The sequence below is a fragment of the Pteropus medius genome, unplaced genomic scaffold (assembly GCF_902729225.1).
Source record: "Pteropus medius unplaced genomic scaffold, Ma_sr-lr_union100, whole genome shotgun sequence".
Taxonomy (NCBI): domain Eukaryota; kingdom Metazoa; phylum Chordata; class Mammalia; order Chiroptera; family Pteropodidae; genus Pteropus; species Pteropus medius.
The window spans coordinates 9,489,509-9,506,841 of record NW_024352787.1 but is presented as its reverse complement, the minus strand read 5'-3'; the positions used below and the strand labels follow the sequence as shown (position 1 = coordinate 9,506,841).

At 34.7% G+C, this 17,333-nt stretch overlaps 1 protein-coding gene and 1 long non-coding RNA gene across 3 annotated transcripts in view; one reads left to right on the top strand and one right to left on the bottom strand.

The window, feature by feature from the left end:
• The window catches only part of RSBN1L (round spermatid basic protein 1 like), a 65,302-nt gene that overhangs the window by 35,103 nt on the left and 12,866 nt on the right, over positions 1 to 17,333 (top strand). Inside the window, exons 3-5 of one of the 2 annotated variants that reach the window (XM_039849008.1) lie at positions 1,598 to 1,855; positions 2,174 to 2,238; positions 16,696 to 16,833. In XM_039849008.1, the coding sequence (XP_039704942.1) occupies positions 1,598 to 1,855; positions 2,174 to 2,238; positions 16,696 to 16,833 (461 nt within the window). Of the gene's footprint in view, positions 1 to 1,597; positions 2,239 to 16,695; positions 16,834 to 17,333 lie in introns of both variants that reach the window. The other variant, XM_039849007.1, reaches the window with a different exon arrangement.
• The window catches only part of LOC120591527 (uncharacterized), a 42,912-nt gene that overhangs the window by 20,841 nt on the left and 4,738 nt on the right, over positions 1 to 17,333 (bottom strand). The gene's annotated exons all lie outside the window — the stretch shown is intronic.

Genomic DNA, 17,333 nt, shown 5'->3' with positions numbered 1-17,333 from the left:
AAGACCATTGATATTCAAAATGGTCTTATTTTTAAATATATTTAATAATTTCCTACATATACATTTGCACTCTGTATGTCATTCCAAGATAGGAAATGAAAGAGGTTATATAAAACTTTAAAAAAGTTTTCTAGTGCCTCTGTTTAGTTTAAATATAAAGAATGAATTTTACCTGTGTCCATCGAGACTACCCCCAGTTTTGATGATTTGCTAGGATTCACAGGACTCACTATATAGTTGACTTGTGGCTATGATTTATTATAGTGGAGGATGCAAAGTAAAATCATTATAGAGAAAAGGCACATGGGGCAATGTCTGGAGGAAACCAGGCAAAAGGTTCCAAGAGTCCTCCCCTCTGCTAGTAGAGTCACACAGTATGTACTTAATTCTTCTGGCTGTGAATTACACAACATGTGTGAAATATTGTCTACCAGGGAAGCTCATTAGAGACTAAATACCCAGGGTTTCTATTGGAGTTGGTCACATAGGCTCCCTCTCTCTAGCATATAACAAAATTCCGGGCTCCCAGAAGGAAAACAAGTGTTCAAAATAAACCACGTTGTTTGCACAAACAGTTTAGGCACAATGAGCTACTCTTATTGGGATGACGGGCGACCCTTTCCAACATACAAGTTCTCAGATACCAGCCAAGGGCCTACCTTGCAAGCAGGCCTTTCTATAAGGATAGCAGTCTCAGGAATGTTATAAAACTCTACATACTGTATTCACTTTAGTATTTAATACTGTTGACAGATTTTTATTTTTGCTATTTATGATGATACCAATTTGGTCTTCATTGCATACTAACAAATTTTTGGAAGTCATAATTTATTATTAACATTAAACTTCCCTTTTTTAGAATTGCCATCAACGTGAATTTTTGTGGTTGTTGTTTTCAGGGTTAGGATTTAGTGGTATTCATATGGTAGAAACTGACTGAAAAGGAGACATGGGGAAAACCTATAAATATCTCAGGTAGTCTGTTGATGAGGGAAATCTTTTCATTCATAGATTCATTAACTGTGCATTTGTAGCAAAATTCTTGTGAGGTCTTCAGTGGGAACTTCGTAAACTCTAGCGGTCTTAAAACAGCTCATTTTAGAGGCAAGAATAGTTTTCTAAGGAGGAAATATGGTAAAAAACTAAGGAATTGCTGTGTTTGTTGCTGTTATATTATGCAAGTATTTTCCTACTTTATGATTTCTAAATCTTGACATTATATGCCATTTTTAAGAACTTAGATAAATTAAAAAAGATGATATCTATCTATATCTGTATCTATATATATATCAGTGGAAAACATCTGGAGGCCATTGTTCATATTGACCTTTGTTCAACTTTTCATTTCTGATTTTCTACATTTAAAATTTGAAGACGATGCTTTCAGAAACATTCATTACTTCAGTAAACACTGAATGAGCATCTGCACGTCAGAAAGGTGTAACTTTGTCTTAAGCCTGTGTGTGTGTAGAAAAGACAAAGAGAGTGACTAAAATATAAACTTGATTCTGGGTAAACTTTATTATAAAACAGTTCCTAAAGCATGTTTTTTTAAGTAACCAAAATAAGGAGTTTCAAAAAAAATTTTTCCCAACAGGTGGAAAGGAGAAGCCAAAAACAAACGTAGAAGACTTACAAATTAAAAAGGTAAAGAAGAAAAAGAAAAAGAAACACAAAGAGAATGAAAAACGGAAGCGTCCAAAAATGTATAGCAAATCTATTCAAACCATCTGCTCAGGATTGCTATCTGATGTTGAAGATCATGAAACCAAAGGCATCCTAAATGATAACATAAAGGATTACAGTGGAAAGAATTTGGATACCAAGAACTATGATTCCAAAATTCCAGAGAACAGTGAGTTTCCATTTGTCTCATTAAAGGAGCCACGGGTTCAGAATAACCTCAAAAGGTTGGACACTTTGGAGTTCAAACAGCTCATTCATATTGAGCACCAGCCTAATGGAGGTGCATCAGTTATCCATGCCTACAGTAATGAACTCTCCCACCTGTCTCCTATGGAGATGGAGAGGTTTGCAGAAGAGTTTGTGGGTCTAGTGTTCAGTGAAAATGAAAACTCTGCAGCTTTTTATGTAATGGGTATTGTTCATGGGGCAGCTACCTATTTACCTGACTTTTTAGACTACTTTTCATTTAATTTTCCCAATTCACCAGTGAAAATGGAGATATTGGGAAAGAAGGATATAGAGACAACGACTATGTCCAATTTTCATGCTCAGGTAAGAGGATTTTAGTTTTTTAAAAAAGAAACTTTTTAATTATACATTTTACACAAGCTTCTGTTCTTTGTTTCTCATTTTGCTATAGGTTTGAAATAAAAAGGTAAGACTATAATGAAGCCTCTTGGGAATATTAAGAATAAATTACATTCTTGATGTGAACATCATAATTTAAATGTTTCTATTTATCTTTTTTCTTAAAAGTAATTAAGATTCTGTTGTCCTTTGTTGCAAGAATTTATCTTGGAAATGAAATGAATAAGATGAATTTAGCCATGTAGTTTGCAGTTCTAACAATAGTTCTCTTACCTAAAAATCACCTAAAATTATTTTCTTGGTTTATGTGATAATGCCTTAAAAGTGCTTAGCATTGGATTCATCACATAGTAGATGCTGAATAAATGCTGGCTATTAATATATTTTACAAGGGAATCGGTTAATTGTCTGACTGTGAGAAAGTTTACATGTCAGTGCATATATTGAGCTAATTTCCATTACCAGTCTTTCTCCATGGTGTAGAATGGATATTATTTTAGAAAGCAGAGGCAGAATCAGGTCTGCTGGCTTTTGAAAGTGAATGCGGGCCCACCTAAACAGCCAGTGCTATTGTCACCTATTTCAGATCAGGGACGGCTTAGGCCAAGAGATTAACTAAGTTTTCACATTTATTGTTGCTAAAATGTCTGATTTTCTAAGGAATAATTGACATTATTCTAGTTCGGAGGGAGGAAAAAAAGCAAAGAAATTCTCAAAGGGATCTAAGTGATCATCTATCCAACCTTTCTCAACTTACAGTTAAGCAAACAAACAGAGGTAGGAGTAACTTACTGTTTAAAGGTTGGCAGCAGTGCCAGGAGTAGAACAAAATCTTAATCTTTATCCAGGAATCTTTTCCTTATTCTGAGTGTGTGGGTGGGTGTGTGTGTGTGCGTGCGTGCGTGCGTGCGTGCATGCATTCCTATTATTTGATGTATTCAAGTTACAGTTTCTACCTTAAGTGATAGTCTGGATGTCCAGTCACATCCACACATACCAAACCTCCCTTTAATATGGTAGTATTAAAGTTTTAATGTATTGAGGAATTATTCCCTAATATAACATGTTTGAGAATTGGAATTTAAATATGTTTTTAGAGGAAAGAGAGTATAGAGTATCCATCGTTAGCCCTGTTTTCTAGGATTCCAGAATGGTTAGTAATTTGTCAGAGGTTATACCTGAGTTTAGTGGTAGAACCAGACTGACATCTAGTAATGGTGTCTGCTATTTATTGAGTACTGACTGTGTCAGGAACTGTTCTAAGCACTTTATAATTAATAACTCATTTAATTTTCATTACAGTTTAACTTTAGCAATGAGGAAGCAGATACAGTGAAAGAAAAATAACTTGTCCACAGTCCTTTGGTACTAGATCATTTGTCATTTATTATGTCTAAGTGCCAGGTTTTGCGGTAGGCCTCTTGACTTCCAATCCCATTCTTTTCCACTATATCATACTTTCTCGGGGGCGTACTATGCAGGTTTATTTTAGCCATCTTTCAAGTGTTATAATTCTTCTATTTGCTTTTATTTTATTTTTATTTAGTTTTTACATTTTATTTTTTATTTTTTAAATTTATTTTTATTTTATTTTTCTCTATATGCTTTTTTATTTTTTACTTTTAATTTTAGTAAGTTTATTGGGGTAATATTTACTTTTCATATAGCTTTTAAGGTTAAGAATCGTTAATTTTTATTAAATGATAAGATTTTTCATCTTAACTATGTAATAAGTACAACATGAAAACCATGCTTTTGTTATTAAATGAAATGACATGGTGAGAGTCCTTAATCTTGCCAGTATGTGGATAGGTGGGTCTCAAGTCCTTCTGAGAGCTGCCGACCCTGGTGCTTGGCTAATGCGTACTGTAGCACAGAGGAAAACCTAGGCAGATGTATCATCTTTGTTACCAGCTGTGGCTCTGGCCCGCTTCTATGCCACCTGTCAGCTGTAAGGACTGCTTTTACTAGTTTAGCTTTAGACTGAATGGTAGGAAGTTGCCTGTGCAAGGTCCATGTTCCTTTATTCCAAGACCCTTCATACCCACTCATTCATATAGTATAGGGAAGAATATCTAATGAAAAGCTGTCCTGAACAGTTCATTTGATATTTCCCCCATACTAAAGCCTTAATTTGTTTGTTTTTCTTTTTAAGAGTTTAGGAGACTACAGAAGTGTTTTCTGTGACTGGAAGGTAGCTTTGGGTTTGTCCTTACACACTGGCTTTATGAAACTAAATGGGATCCAAAGGAGAGCAGTAGGAGAAAAATTAGCATACTTATTGTTATTTAGTTTTATGTCAGATTTTTTGACTCTTCCACTAAAGCTCCATCTCTTAGCCTAATTTGTGGTATCCCTTCAGGAAGTGATTCTTTTTTTTTGGTTATCTTGCTCTTCATTTTTTTTTAAATTTATTTAAATTAGTTTCAGGTATACAGTACATTGGTTAGACATCTATATAGTTCATAAAATGATACCCCCAATTGCTCCCTCCTTCCCCTGGCCCTCCACCTAGCCATCATATTAATGCTAACTACATTCCCTGTGATGTGCTCCCCATTCCTGTGACCGTCCATCAGCTACTAATCTGTACTTCTTTAACCCTTCACCCCATTCTCCCATCCCTCCAACTGCTCCCCACCGTCTGTCACCAAATTGTCCACTATATTTGCGAGTCTGTTTTTGATTAGTTTGTTCTTTTTATTCCTTAGATTCCACATATAAGTGAAATCATGTAGTGTTTATCTTTCTCTGTCTGACTTAAATACCTTGTAGGTCCCTCAAAGCAATATCTTTCCATTCCCTTCCTTTTAGTTTGTGTGTGTCTTTTAATCTGAAGTGAGTCTTTTGTAGGCAGCATATGTAGGGGTCTTGTTTTCTTACCTTTCAGCCACTCTCCCTTTTGGTTGGAGCACTTAATTCTTTTCCATTTGAGGTACTTATTGATAGGAATGTAGTTGTTACCATTCTTTATTCCTGTTTTTGATACATGTTTTTTCTTCTTAAAGAAGTCCCTCCAATATTTTCTGTAATACTGCCTTGGTAGTGATAAATTCCTTCAGCTTGTTTTTGTCTGGGAAGTTCTTTATCTGTCTTTCAACTTTAAATGATAACTGCTGGATAAAGTATCCTTGGTTGTAGATCCTGGGTCTTCACGTCGAATATTTTGTGCCAAGTCCTTCTGTTCTGCATAGTTTCTGTTGAGAAATCAGCTGCCAGTCTTATGGGTGTTCCCTTGTAGGTAACTCTCTGTTTTTCTCTTGCTGCTTTTAATATTCTTTCTTTGTATTTAACCTTTGGTGTTTTAATTATGACGTGTCTTGGTGTGGGCATCTCTGATTTTTGGAATTCTCTGAGCTTCCTGGGGTTTTATGTCCATTTCCTTCACCGGGTTAGGGAAGTTTTCCATCATTATTTCTTCAAACAGCTGTTCAACATCTTGATTTCTTCAGGTACTCTGATCTGATAGATATTTGGACCCTTAATAGTGTCCCATATGCCCTTAAATAATTTTTATAGTTTTGGCATCTTATCTCTTGCCATTGTGATTGAGTGTCCTTGGCTTTCCTGTCCTCTAGATAGGATGTTTGAATCCTTTTCTTTATTCACTTTGTTTATTCTTTTGTTTATTCCATTTAACATACTTCTCATCTCAGATAATGTCTTCTTCATTTCAGACTGGTTGCCTTTTATATTTTCCATTTTTATATTTTTTATTTCTTTGTTGAAGTTCTCACTGAATTTATCTACATTTCTCAAAAGTTCATTGAGCATCTTTATAACCAGTGTTTTGAACTCTGCACCTGTTAGATTACTTGACTCCATTATATCTGGATCTCTGTTCTGTTCTCTCACATGGTTTCTGCTTCTTTGTCTTCCCATTTTGGCTGCCTTTTGTGTCTATTTCTGTGTACTAATTAAAGCTCCTAAGTCTCTCAGTCTTATTAGTTTGGATTTGTGAAGTAGTGTCCAGTGGCACAGTCCTGAGAGGGGTTCAGCTGCAGGCCAAATTTAGCCCAAGCTGTGCCCCTCCGGGGCTACCTGTTGAAATTCAGCAATCAATTCCATGAATGCTGTGCTTATAGTTGCTTGAAAAAGCCACACTAGAAACCGAAGCCAGCTGCCTCTGGTGTGAGTCTAGGCACTGCTCAGCAAGGAGCACCTGACTCACTGAGGGTACACCTGAATGTGGCTCGGGTGAGGCCGCGTGTTGAGGGAGGTGGAGTTTCAGAGAATCCTCTGGGCAGAGCAACCTCTGTTATCCAGTTTGTTGATGTCAGGGCTATGGTGGCGCTGTGTCTGTGCACTGGGAAGGGGGAAGGCTCAACAGAGAATAATGGATACCCCTGGCACTTCTGTACAGAGCGAGTCTTGCCTTGGCCCTCACTTTGACAATGTCTCCCTGTACATCCCTGGTGCTCCCTGCGCGCAGCCAAATCAGTACTGGTGCTCAGAGCGAGCAGGTCTGTCACCAGAAAAATTCGCTCATGGACACGGCCCCTTTAAGAGGCTTCTGCTGTTGCCGCTGGCTCCATCTCACTCAGCCACTCAAGACCAGTCAGCCGTGAGTCCTTGCTCTGTCCTACCTTCTACGTTGCAGGGTGATTTCTTGGATTTCTCCCTAGGTGTATGGTTTGTTCATCTAGATCCCAGAGGGATGAACAGACCCTCTATCATCTACATCATTTTTTCCCGCTCTCTTGCTCTTCATTTTTTTTTTTAACTTCAACAGCAGTACATAAGTCAATAACTACGTGTGAGCATCGGCCACAGGAAGATAAAATCAGAAAGTGATTTTGAAAACAATTTATACAATTTTCTGTTTGGGAAAATGCTTTATTAATTACAAGATTGACATATATATTTAGAGATAAACTAGTTTATAACTTGCTGTTTTTCTTGTCTTGAATGTGAGAACCTTCCTTCCAAATTTAATTTGTAGAATCATTTTACAATTAAAAAAAAAAGTGAGTTCTGACTGGGCTAGTGTGGTAGCTCAATGAACTCTGATATGGGGTGGATGATAAGGGGAGGGAGTCTAGTCCTGGTTCTGCCATTTACCAGCTGTGACATTGAACAGCTACTTAAGCTCTTTATCAGTTTCTTCATCTACAAAATAATGATGACAATAGTACTCAGTCACAGGATGGTGGTTGTAAATGCTTGATGGAATATAACAGGTTATACACAGAGTGTTGTTATAGTAGCTTAGCGCAATATTACAACAGCTCAACAGCTTTTTGTTTTGTCGAAGATGATAACTAGTTTCTGACTGAGGACCCTTAAGAGTGTGTTAATTGATGGTAGGGAGTTGAAATACTTCATATATGGATAAAGAGTTGATTAAATTGCTATATGTACACAAAATGGAATATCATTCAGCCATAAAAAGGAATAAAATACTGATACATGCTACAGTGTGGATGAAAAGTGACAGAAGTCGGTCAGAAAAGGTCATATTTTGTATGATTCTGTTTCTATATGAGATAGTCACAATTGGTAAACCTATGGAAACAAAGCAGATTAGTGGCTGCCAGGGGCTGGGAGAAGGGGGAAATGAGGAGTAACTGCTTAATGGGGTTTTCTTTCTTTCTTTTTTTAAATTGAGATTATTTGAGATAATTGACATATAATACTGTATTAGTTCTAGGTGTGCAGCATAATGATTTGATATATGTATTGTGAAATCATTGCCATGTAAGTTTAGTTAATACCCATCACCATACATAGTTGCAAATGTTTTCCTTGTAATGAAAACTTTTAAGCTCTACTTTCTTAGCAACTTTCAAATATACAACACAGTATTGTTAACTGTAGTCACCATGCTGAACATTATATCCCCATGACATATTTATCTTATAACAAGTTTATACCTTTTGACCACCTTCACCCTTTCACCCCCCTGCCCCCATCTCTCACAACTACCAATCTGTTGAATACGTCCCTCCCGCCAAGATATTGCGTGTAAATGAGATCATACAGTATCTATTGTATTTCACTTAGCATAATGCCCTCATGGTCCATCCATATTGTTGCAAATGTCAGGATTTCCTCCTTTTTATGGCTGAATAATTCCTGTGTGTGTGTGTGTGTGTGTGTGTGTGTGTGTGTTTATCCATTCAACCATCAATGGATACTTGGATTGTTTCTATTTATGTGTCTTGGCTATTATAAATAATGTTGCAGTAAACATGGAGGTTACATATATCTTTTCAAGATAATGATTTTGTTTTCCTTGGAGAAATACCCAGAAATAGAATTGCTGGATCATATGGCAGTTCTGTTTTTTATTTAAAATTTTTTTAAAAAGTAAACTTTTTAAAAACTCTTCTAAACTGATTTTTAAGTAATCTTTTTATTGAAGTATAATATGTACACAGAATGTACACATTATAAATATATAGCTTAATGAATCTTTACAAATCGAACACACTCATGATTTTTAAAAGTAGAAAATTACTAGTAGCCCTCCCCAACTCTGTCTTTATCACTACTCAGTTTACCCCCACCACCACACACATACACAGATACCCAGGTTACCACTTCCTGACTCTGAAAAACAGATAAATTTTGCCTATTTTAAACTTTTATATAATAGAATCAAATAGTATGTACATTGTCATGTATGACTTATTTCCTTCAGTACAATGTGAGATTCATCCATCTTGTGTGTAGCAACTATATATTTTCTCATTGCTGTATGCTATTCCATTTTATGAATATACCACAATTTATTTATCTTGTTTACTGTGGGTAGATATTTGGATTCTTTCCAGTTTGTGGCTGTTATAACAGAGGTGCTATGAATAGTTTTGTACATTCCCTGAAGACTAAGGGGGTCAGGCACCTTTTTATATAATCACTGGTCTACTCTTTTGCCCATTTTTCTATTGGGTTTTTTTCCTAATCGATTTATTGAAATTCTTTACATATTGTTGATAAGAATCTTGTCAGCTATATGTGTTGCCGATACTTCCTTTCAGTTAGTGACTTATCTTTTCACTCTTAAGAGTGTCTTTTGATGACTACATGTTCTTAAGTTTGATGTAATCTAATTTATAGGGTTTTTTTCCCCCTCCACTTATGGTTAGTGCTTTTCATGTCCTATTTCAGAAATTTTTGCCTATCCCAAGGTAATTAATATATTCACCAAAGTTTTCTTCTGGAAACTTATTGTTTTACTTTTCACATTTAAATCTACAGTTCTTCTGGAATTAATTTTTGTATATGATATTCAGTAAACACAATCATTTATCAAAAAGACATTCATTTCCTATTCATTGCATTGCATTGTCACCTTAGCCGTAAATCAGTTGATCAGGTATGTGTGGATTTCTGGACTCTCTTTACTTTCATTTTTCTGTTTGTTTTAATTGCCGTAGCTTTATAATAACTCTTGATGTCTAGTAGAATAAGTTTATCAATTTTCCTGTTTTTAAGATTTCCTTCATTCTTTATATTTTCATATAAATTTTATAGTTAACATGTCAGATTCCACAGGAAAGTCTACTGGGATATTGATTGGGATTACATAGAATCTATAGATGTTTGGGTAGAACTGCTATCTGTGATAATGGTGTTCCCTTCATTTGCCATTTTATTTTTTCTCAATATATTTTGGTTTTCAGCCTAAATATCTTATACATCTTTTATTAGACCTATTCCTAGGTATTTGAGAACTTCATTTTGTTAATCACTCTCTTTGAGAACTTGGAAGCTCGGAGCACCTCCTGGAGTCTGACATTAACACCTTCAGAAACTGAGACTGTACCTTGTACTTCGTTTCTCTTCCAGCATCTCTTTCCCTCTTATCTATGTGTATGCTCGTTAGTAGAAACACATAGTGAAGCTGTATATTTTGGTGATGTCAAATGAATTAGCCTACATACTACCATGTGAATTTGTCTTCAAAGAATTGGTTGAGATGATAATATTATTTGAGCTAATGTGTGTTAGTATTCTAAGGGAAGGAAGGGAGTTATTAATATTGGAATGTAGTTTGACTTAATATCAACTATAACAAAGACAAATTGTGAGCAAAATAAAGCCAAATTCATGTTCCGGTGGTTGCCCAGAAATAAAGCTTGATGATTTCATGACTTCTCATTAACTAAGTTCAATAGGTTAGGTTCGGTAGAACCCGCTCTAGTTGTAGAGAAAAGCACACCTGTAGCGAAAATCTTCAAATTTTAAAATTTTGTAATCTAGTAACTATCCTTTAATTCCTTTACTGCCTTCTATATTATGAAATACCTTTGATCCAGTCAAAACCAGTCCAATAAGGAGTATATAAAGATCCTGAAACATGTGAGAAGAGGTATAATAGAGTGAGTCAATAGAGAAGAGTACGAATCTGATCTTTATTCTTTTTATTTAATCTTACTTCGGAAAATACATTTAGCAGCATCAAAGAAAGAATTCACGATAATGGTAATGATTATATGTAATTAACACTATTTTTAATGGATAAAATAAGAGTATATAATGTTAAAATATGTATTTTGTGTTTTCTTGTATTCTAATGTTGTGAACTGTGCAAATAATGAACCTTGTAATGTTGTAAATAAAAACCCATTAGTTTGAATTTTAAGACAGGTCCTTATTTGTCCAGATTTAAATCATACTCAAAGGAATCAATACGAAAAGCATGGCCACTGTGGTATATATGATGGCATAAGTTGTAACTGCAGTCTTTTACAGTAATGTGAATAGCATTCCCCAGATTATGCAACCCAGTGGCCCTGACTACCAGTGGTTTGTGAAACCCAAACTTAATTCATGCTGGATTTGCATCCTGAGGAGACTAGTTTTGTTTTCTCTTTTTTCTTTTGATTATTTAGATCAGAGCAACCAAAATAATCTGCCATAAATTCTGTGGAAACAAAAAAAAATGACAAATTATGTAGCTCTTTCTATCATCTTTATAGTAATGGTGTTTACTTCTGTACTGTTACTCTGTATGTAGTTTTTAGAAAAACTTATTTTGTACCCGTTCAGCCTTTATTCTTGAAACATGTTGAGTTTCATGTGTGTACACACACACACACACACACACACACGACAGTAATTGAGGATCAGGATATCCTGTTCTTTTATTTTCCATCTGCATCTATATCCATGTTGGTTGCCTGAAAATTTTGAAGACCATGTGGAATTATATATTGTGTTATAGGTCATGTCATTTCTCTAATGTGGCCCTGTGGTGAGTGGTATAATGTCTGTCAAACTGTATGATAAAAGTCTGTTTGAGAATAGAAACATATATGGTTTTTGCTGAAAGTTTGTGACGTATCTGTATCAGTTCTTTTGCTGCAGTAAACAAACAGAAACCCCCAAAGTATAGTGGCTTAAAGTTATTTCTCACCATTCTTTGGGCTGAATGGGCACTTCTTTTGTCTTTGTCAGCTCTGCTGGGGCTTGAAGGCCTCATTCCCATGTCTGGTGGTTGGTGCAGAGTCAACTGGGGTGATGATCACTTTTCTCTCATCATCTGGCGGGTTAACCTGGGCTCATACACATGGTGGTAGTTGCAGGGTTCCATAGAGTAGAAAGAGAGCAATCTCCAGTGCATAAGCCTTTGTTTCTGTTGTACAGTGTCCCATTGGTCAGAGGGAGCACATGGCCAAACCCAGACTCAGTTCTTGATGATCAATGGCACACAGTCACACATTGCTCAGCATACATACTTGAGAAGAATTTTTGGCCAAGAATTTTGCAATCTCCTAACATACATCCTAGTTTTTCTATCATGTTTATTTTGTTCAAGTATTCATTCAGACATTTATTATTCTCCTATTTCTTTAATGGTAGAGAAACAAAAAGGCAAGCTAGACAAGAATTTTATCTGTTAAGGAATAAGTAGGATTTCTATCTTATCACTCAGTATTTAATCAGCACATCCCTGTAGTAAGAACTGTGAGAATATGAAAATTGGAGCAGTTCTCTTCTAATTATCCTTCCTTCCTCCCCAAACTCTAAATCTTATTTTATATTTTAAACTGGTTCTAAGTTGTTTGTATCAAATAACACGTCAGGGTGTTGATTCATAATTAAATGGCTAATATTAATTGTGAAACAGTTATTAAATCTGATCTCATTTGTTAGCCTTGCCTCTCTGCAGAATGAGAAGAGAGGAGTAACATTTATTAAATTCATGCTGGGGTCATTCACTGTGCTAGGCCAATAAAGATGATTTGATATGCTGTCTTTGAACCATTGCCTGCCTTTGCAGTGAATTTTCATTTTGACCATTTGTGTGCCTGTTACATCCTTGAATGCTTATGAACTAATCTATACAAAATATGGCAGGTACCAGATGATCTAATTGAGAAAGGAACCGTTTTCCTTTATTGTACTAATTTTAAAATGAATAACACTTTCATTCTTATTTTAGTCGAGGTTATGTGGATATTTTTGAAATAAAATGTTGATTAAATGCCATTGCTGCTTTTATTTCGATTCCAAAGGATACGCCAGATGTGGTGGGGAATGGCTCCCCCTTGTGGCACTCTCATTTTTGTTAGATGTTTAGATTCTTCTCAGTAAGGATATGATGAGCTGGCCTTGTTTTTAAAAATAAGAGACTCTCTTCTCTCATCTTCCCCCAATCCCTCCTCACCCCCAAAACTAACAAGCAGAATCGAACAGCCTCTTCTGCCCTTAACCCCTTAAAATTTTCGCTCTAATAACTATCCTATTTTTGTATTATCATTAGATTGATGCCGATACTAGCTAGAAACATCTATAATATCTTCTGTATTTATTATGGATCACTATTAAAGTATTCTGTGGAACTTTTAATATCGTGGATATCGATAGTTATACTGAAACAACTATAAGAAAAACGGGTTTTAAAGTCAAAATAGTTTGTGTAATGCTGGGCCAAATAAGTTATGTTTATTTACTGTGATGTGTCACAGTAACTTAAATAGCCAGTGTGTGTGGTTAACTTCCTAAATAGAAAGAGTTTTCCAAACTTACTGAACTATAGCATCCCCTCTTCAGGGAATGACATATCAGGGAACACATTTTGAGAAACAGCAAATTGTTTCAAGTGAGTCATTCTTCATGGTTTTTGAATTATTACTATATTTGTTGCTTCTGTTGGAGCAATTTTTATAAGTAAAACAAGAGAAAGCAGTATTAAAGTTTATAGATTTGTATTTGGCAATGTATTTCTTGTCAGGAAGGCTACCTTTTGTTTGTTTTTGAGCATGCTGATCCCAGAATCATAAGATTTTTTCTTTTTAAAGATTACACGAAGAGTAACGAATAGGATTTTAGTTTAAACATAATTTGTTTCTGTTAACTAAAACTTCTGAGATTTTGTTATTGACACTTACTGGCAGTGGGTGCAAGAAGTCTCCTATTTTCTGCTTTTTCCTTTCCCTTTATAACATTTATAGAGAACATATAAGGGGAAAAGTGAAAATGCAGTCACAATGGTGGCAGGTGTTTTGAGGGTACAGGGCCTATAGGGAGGAGATTTAGATAAAAAATGTTATATCTGTTCTAAAAGGCACAATCTAAACATAAACTTACTATTGAAATATAAGCTTTTGCAAATATTTAAATATCATTCCCATCTTGTCATTTTGAGAGTGCTATACCTATTGGGAGGAACAATATGTATACTCCTTATAACTACATTTCTCTAATAGGAAGCATATAGGTCATGTTTTAAAGCAGTGACATGTTTTGATATTTTCAGGTTAATTTTTAACTGCATTAGAAAACTGATAGTTTGATTAATGTTTACTGAACTGCGTAGAAGCAAATATAGTAATCTTGTGTTGTGTAATGAAAATGTGAAGTTTTTTAGATAAGTGACTTTTCTAGACAAAGGAAGCATATAATTTTAAATACCAAGATTTTAATGAAGATATCCTTTTTACTGAGCATATGCAACTTAGTTTAACTCTTATTTTCAGTCTAGGTTTGTCATTATTATGTTATAACACTGATGTCTTAGGGGAGCTGAAACTGTGCTTGCCTCTTGTCTCTCTCTCTTTTCTAAATTGGTAGGTTTTTATCCTTTATCATTTTAGAGACTAGAATTATGCCTAATGTGGAAACACATATGTAAGAAGAGTACTCATTTATGAGTCACTGTCTTTGTAGAGTGTGGGAGAGTTTGGGAGAATTGAGGCTTTTTTTCCTGAAGATATTGTAGATTTGCTTTCTTTGAGTTTTTGCTGTAGCAGGGGTCCCTAACCCCTGGGCTGTGGGTTCGTACGTCTGTGGCCTGTTAGGAATACGGCCGCACAGCAGGAGGTGAGTAGCAAGCCTGCTCCCCAGCACTAGCATCACCGCCTGAGCTCCACCTCAGATCATCAGGAATTAGATTGTCGTAAGAACACTGGTCTCTGGTGCCAAAAAGGGTGGGGACGACTACTATATAATATTGTAATAAAGTAGTCACCTAAATCAAGAAGTGAAAAGTGTGTGGATTGTATATTTATATTTGTTTTAACAGCTTCTTCAGTTCCATCTCAATATTTTATTAAGAGCTATGTACTTTTTGAATTTGAATACATTGTTAATTGTAATTTGCCATGTTTAAAATATTAATGGTTCCAACTGATTTAGTATATGTTTGAAGTACTGGGTTATTACACTAGGAAATTGTGTTAAATGGTATGTAATTTAAAGTTATATTACAGTGTGTTTAAAAATTCAAATTAGTTTTATAAACTAAGATTTAATGACTTCAGTTTAATTTATAAAACTTAAATATATTTGTATTCATCTTATTGGTTTATCATAGTATTACCTTGGATATCTAGAGAATAAGTGTTTTAGAAGAAAGTTGTCATCTTGTTTTAAACATGATAGTTAAGTATGCGTAGTTTTTATAAACACCATATGTTTTAGTGGAATTTACCTGCAGTTTTCATAGTGGACAGACAAGATGTACTTTACAGTTTTAGCACACATTGGTGAAAAGGGAGAGAGTCCTGTACTTTTATTATAGCAAATTATGTGTGTAAGTGAATTTTACATATAATATGTATGTATTTTGCCATGAAGTGACAAGAACTAACTATAAAGATTCAAGTACAATATTTAAGATTATAATGCAAGTGGTAGAGTCTATGTTCCTTTACTCTTTAAAGTTCAGTTTCTCCCAAATATCCTTTGAAATATTTATGAGTTTTAATATGAATATACTTTAAAAAAATCATCAAAAGATATAGCCTCTTTTTAGGTAGCCCCAACATAGACATAGGAGAAAGGGAAAAATCAAGTTTGTCTCTAATTTACTTAATGTATTATGTTAAAGTTTTTAGTATTTGGGTCTGTACTAATTTAGACATGAGTTTCATTTTATTTTATTTTTTAACAAAGAACAACATTTGTAAATTTGGAAATTAATGTAAAGGTGTAATTTGGATGAGATGACATGGCTAAGTCAGTAATATTCTCTTCAATCAACAAAATGATCATTCTAACCTAAGATAACATCTGGTTAAATCAAAGTTAGTGAAGTACTTAAGTTATAAGATGAAACATGTCTTTAATATTACCACCCAAGGAGCTTTACTCATTTTTTGTTATTAAATAATACATATTTTTACTTAACATTTAAACAGATTTTACTCTAAGAGGGTTGAATGTTAAATTTGTTAATAATTAGTTTTGGTCTTCTGATTATTGATTGTATTTATTCCTTCTCTGTAGTTTAATAATATTATAGTAGGGTTTTTGTTTGTTTGTTTGTTTGTTTTAAAAAAAAACTGATACAGGGCCAGGTAAACTGAGACAATTTGATCTCTCTAAATTTAGTGGCCACAATTAAGTTTTCTTCAGCAATCTGAGGTGTAAATCATTCCAGTTAAGGAAACTAAAACTCAGGGAATTTGAGTGATTTCTGGTGGTCACACTGCTGGTAGATAGCAAAAGAAGATTTGGGATCTAGGACACCTGGTTCTCAATCTCTAGTGGTTTTTCATGTGATTTAGAAATGTAAACTGGGTCCTGATTAATGGTAAGATCTAGAAGGGAAGGTCATTCCTGATGACACCTTTTAGACATACAAACCACTAACAATGGTTTAATGGAACGTTTTCAGTGTGCACTTTTGAAAATTCTGATAAAGAGATATGAACTATTTAGGGAAATGTAGGTATACATATTCTGAATATAATTTCAGTGATCACATAATGAACTCGTGTATTATATGAAGTTATAGTCAGTTATCTCAATTGTTTTCATAAGCCATGTGTAGGAATAACTAAAGGTAAAATAGCTTGATTTAGTACAGATTTTTTTTTAATATCTTTTTTTTTACTGCTTGTAAAGGTTTTTGTTTTGCTTGCTTCACATTATGTTCTGATATTCTTGTATAATATAATTTAGTGTTATACAATGATAGCAAGCGTTATCTTATGTATAACTTTTAATCAATTCCATATCCTTCAGGTAAAAAGAACATATTCTCACGGTACTTATAGAGCTGGCCCAATGCGACAGATCAGCTTGGTAGGAGCGGTTGATGAAGAAGTGGGAGATTACTTCCCTGAGTTCCTTGATATGTTGGAAGATTCACCATTTTTAAAAGTAAGAGAAAACATTATCAAGCAGTCTAACTTGTGGGTGTTACTTCCATACTACAGGTGATACAGGTGGCTGTTTCAGAACTATAAATTTTTTAATTTCATTTGAATTGGAAAGAAGGAAAGGAAGAGATGAAAAACTAAAATTCTAGTGTAGTGTGTACGTATGACTTCGGTACCAATTACAATGGCAAAGCTAAATGGTGCACCAGAAAATAAGCCTGTTGCTGTCTCTTTAGGAAATTAGGTTTCATCTGTTTATTAGATTTTTATAAACTGAGTACCAGAGGATTTAAGAAGTACAGGAAGGAAGTCTACTAAATTGAAGTGCTTAGGAGAAGGGAATGGCAATTTGGCATTGTGGAAAACTGGCATGGGAAGTTGCACATTCGTATTTCATTCTTGGCTGGCTTGGGCAAGCCATTTAAACTTTCTGGGCGTCAGTTTCGTCATACATAAAAGACAGCATTTAAACTATGTAGTTTTAAGGCCCATTAAATCTTT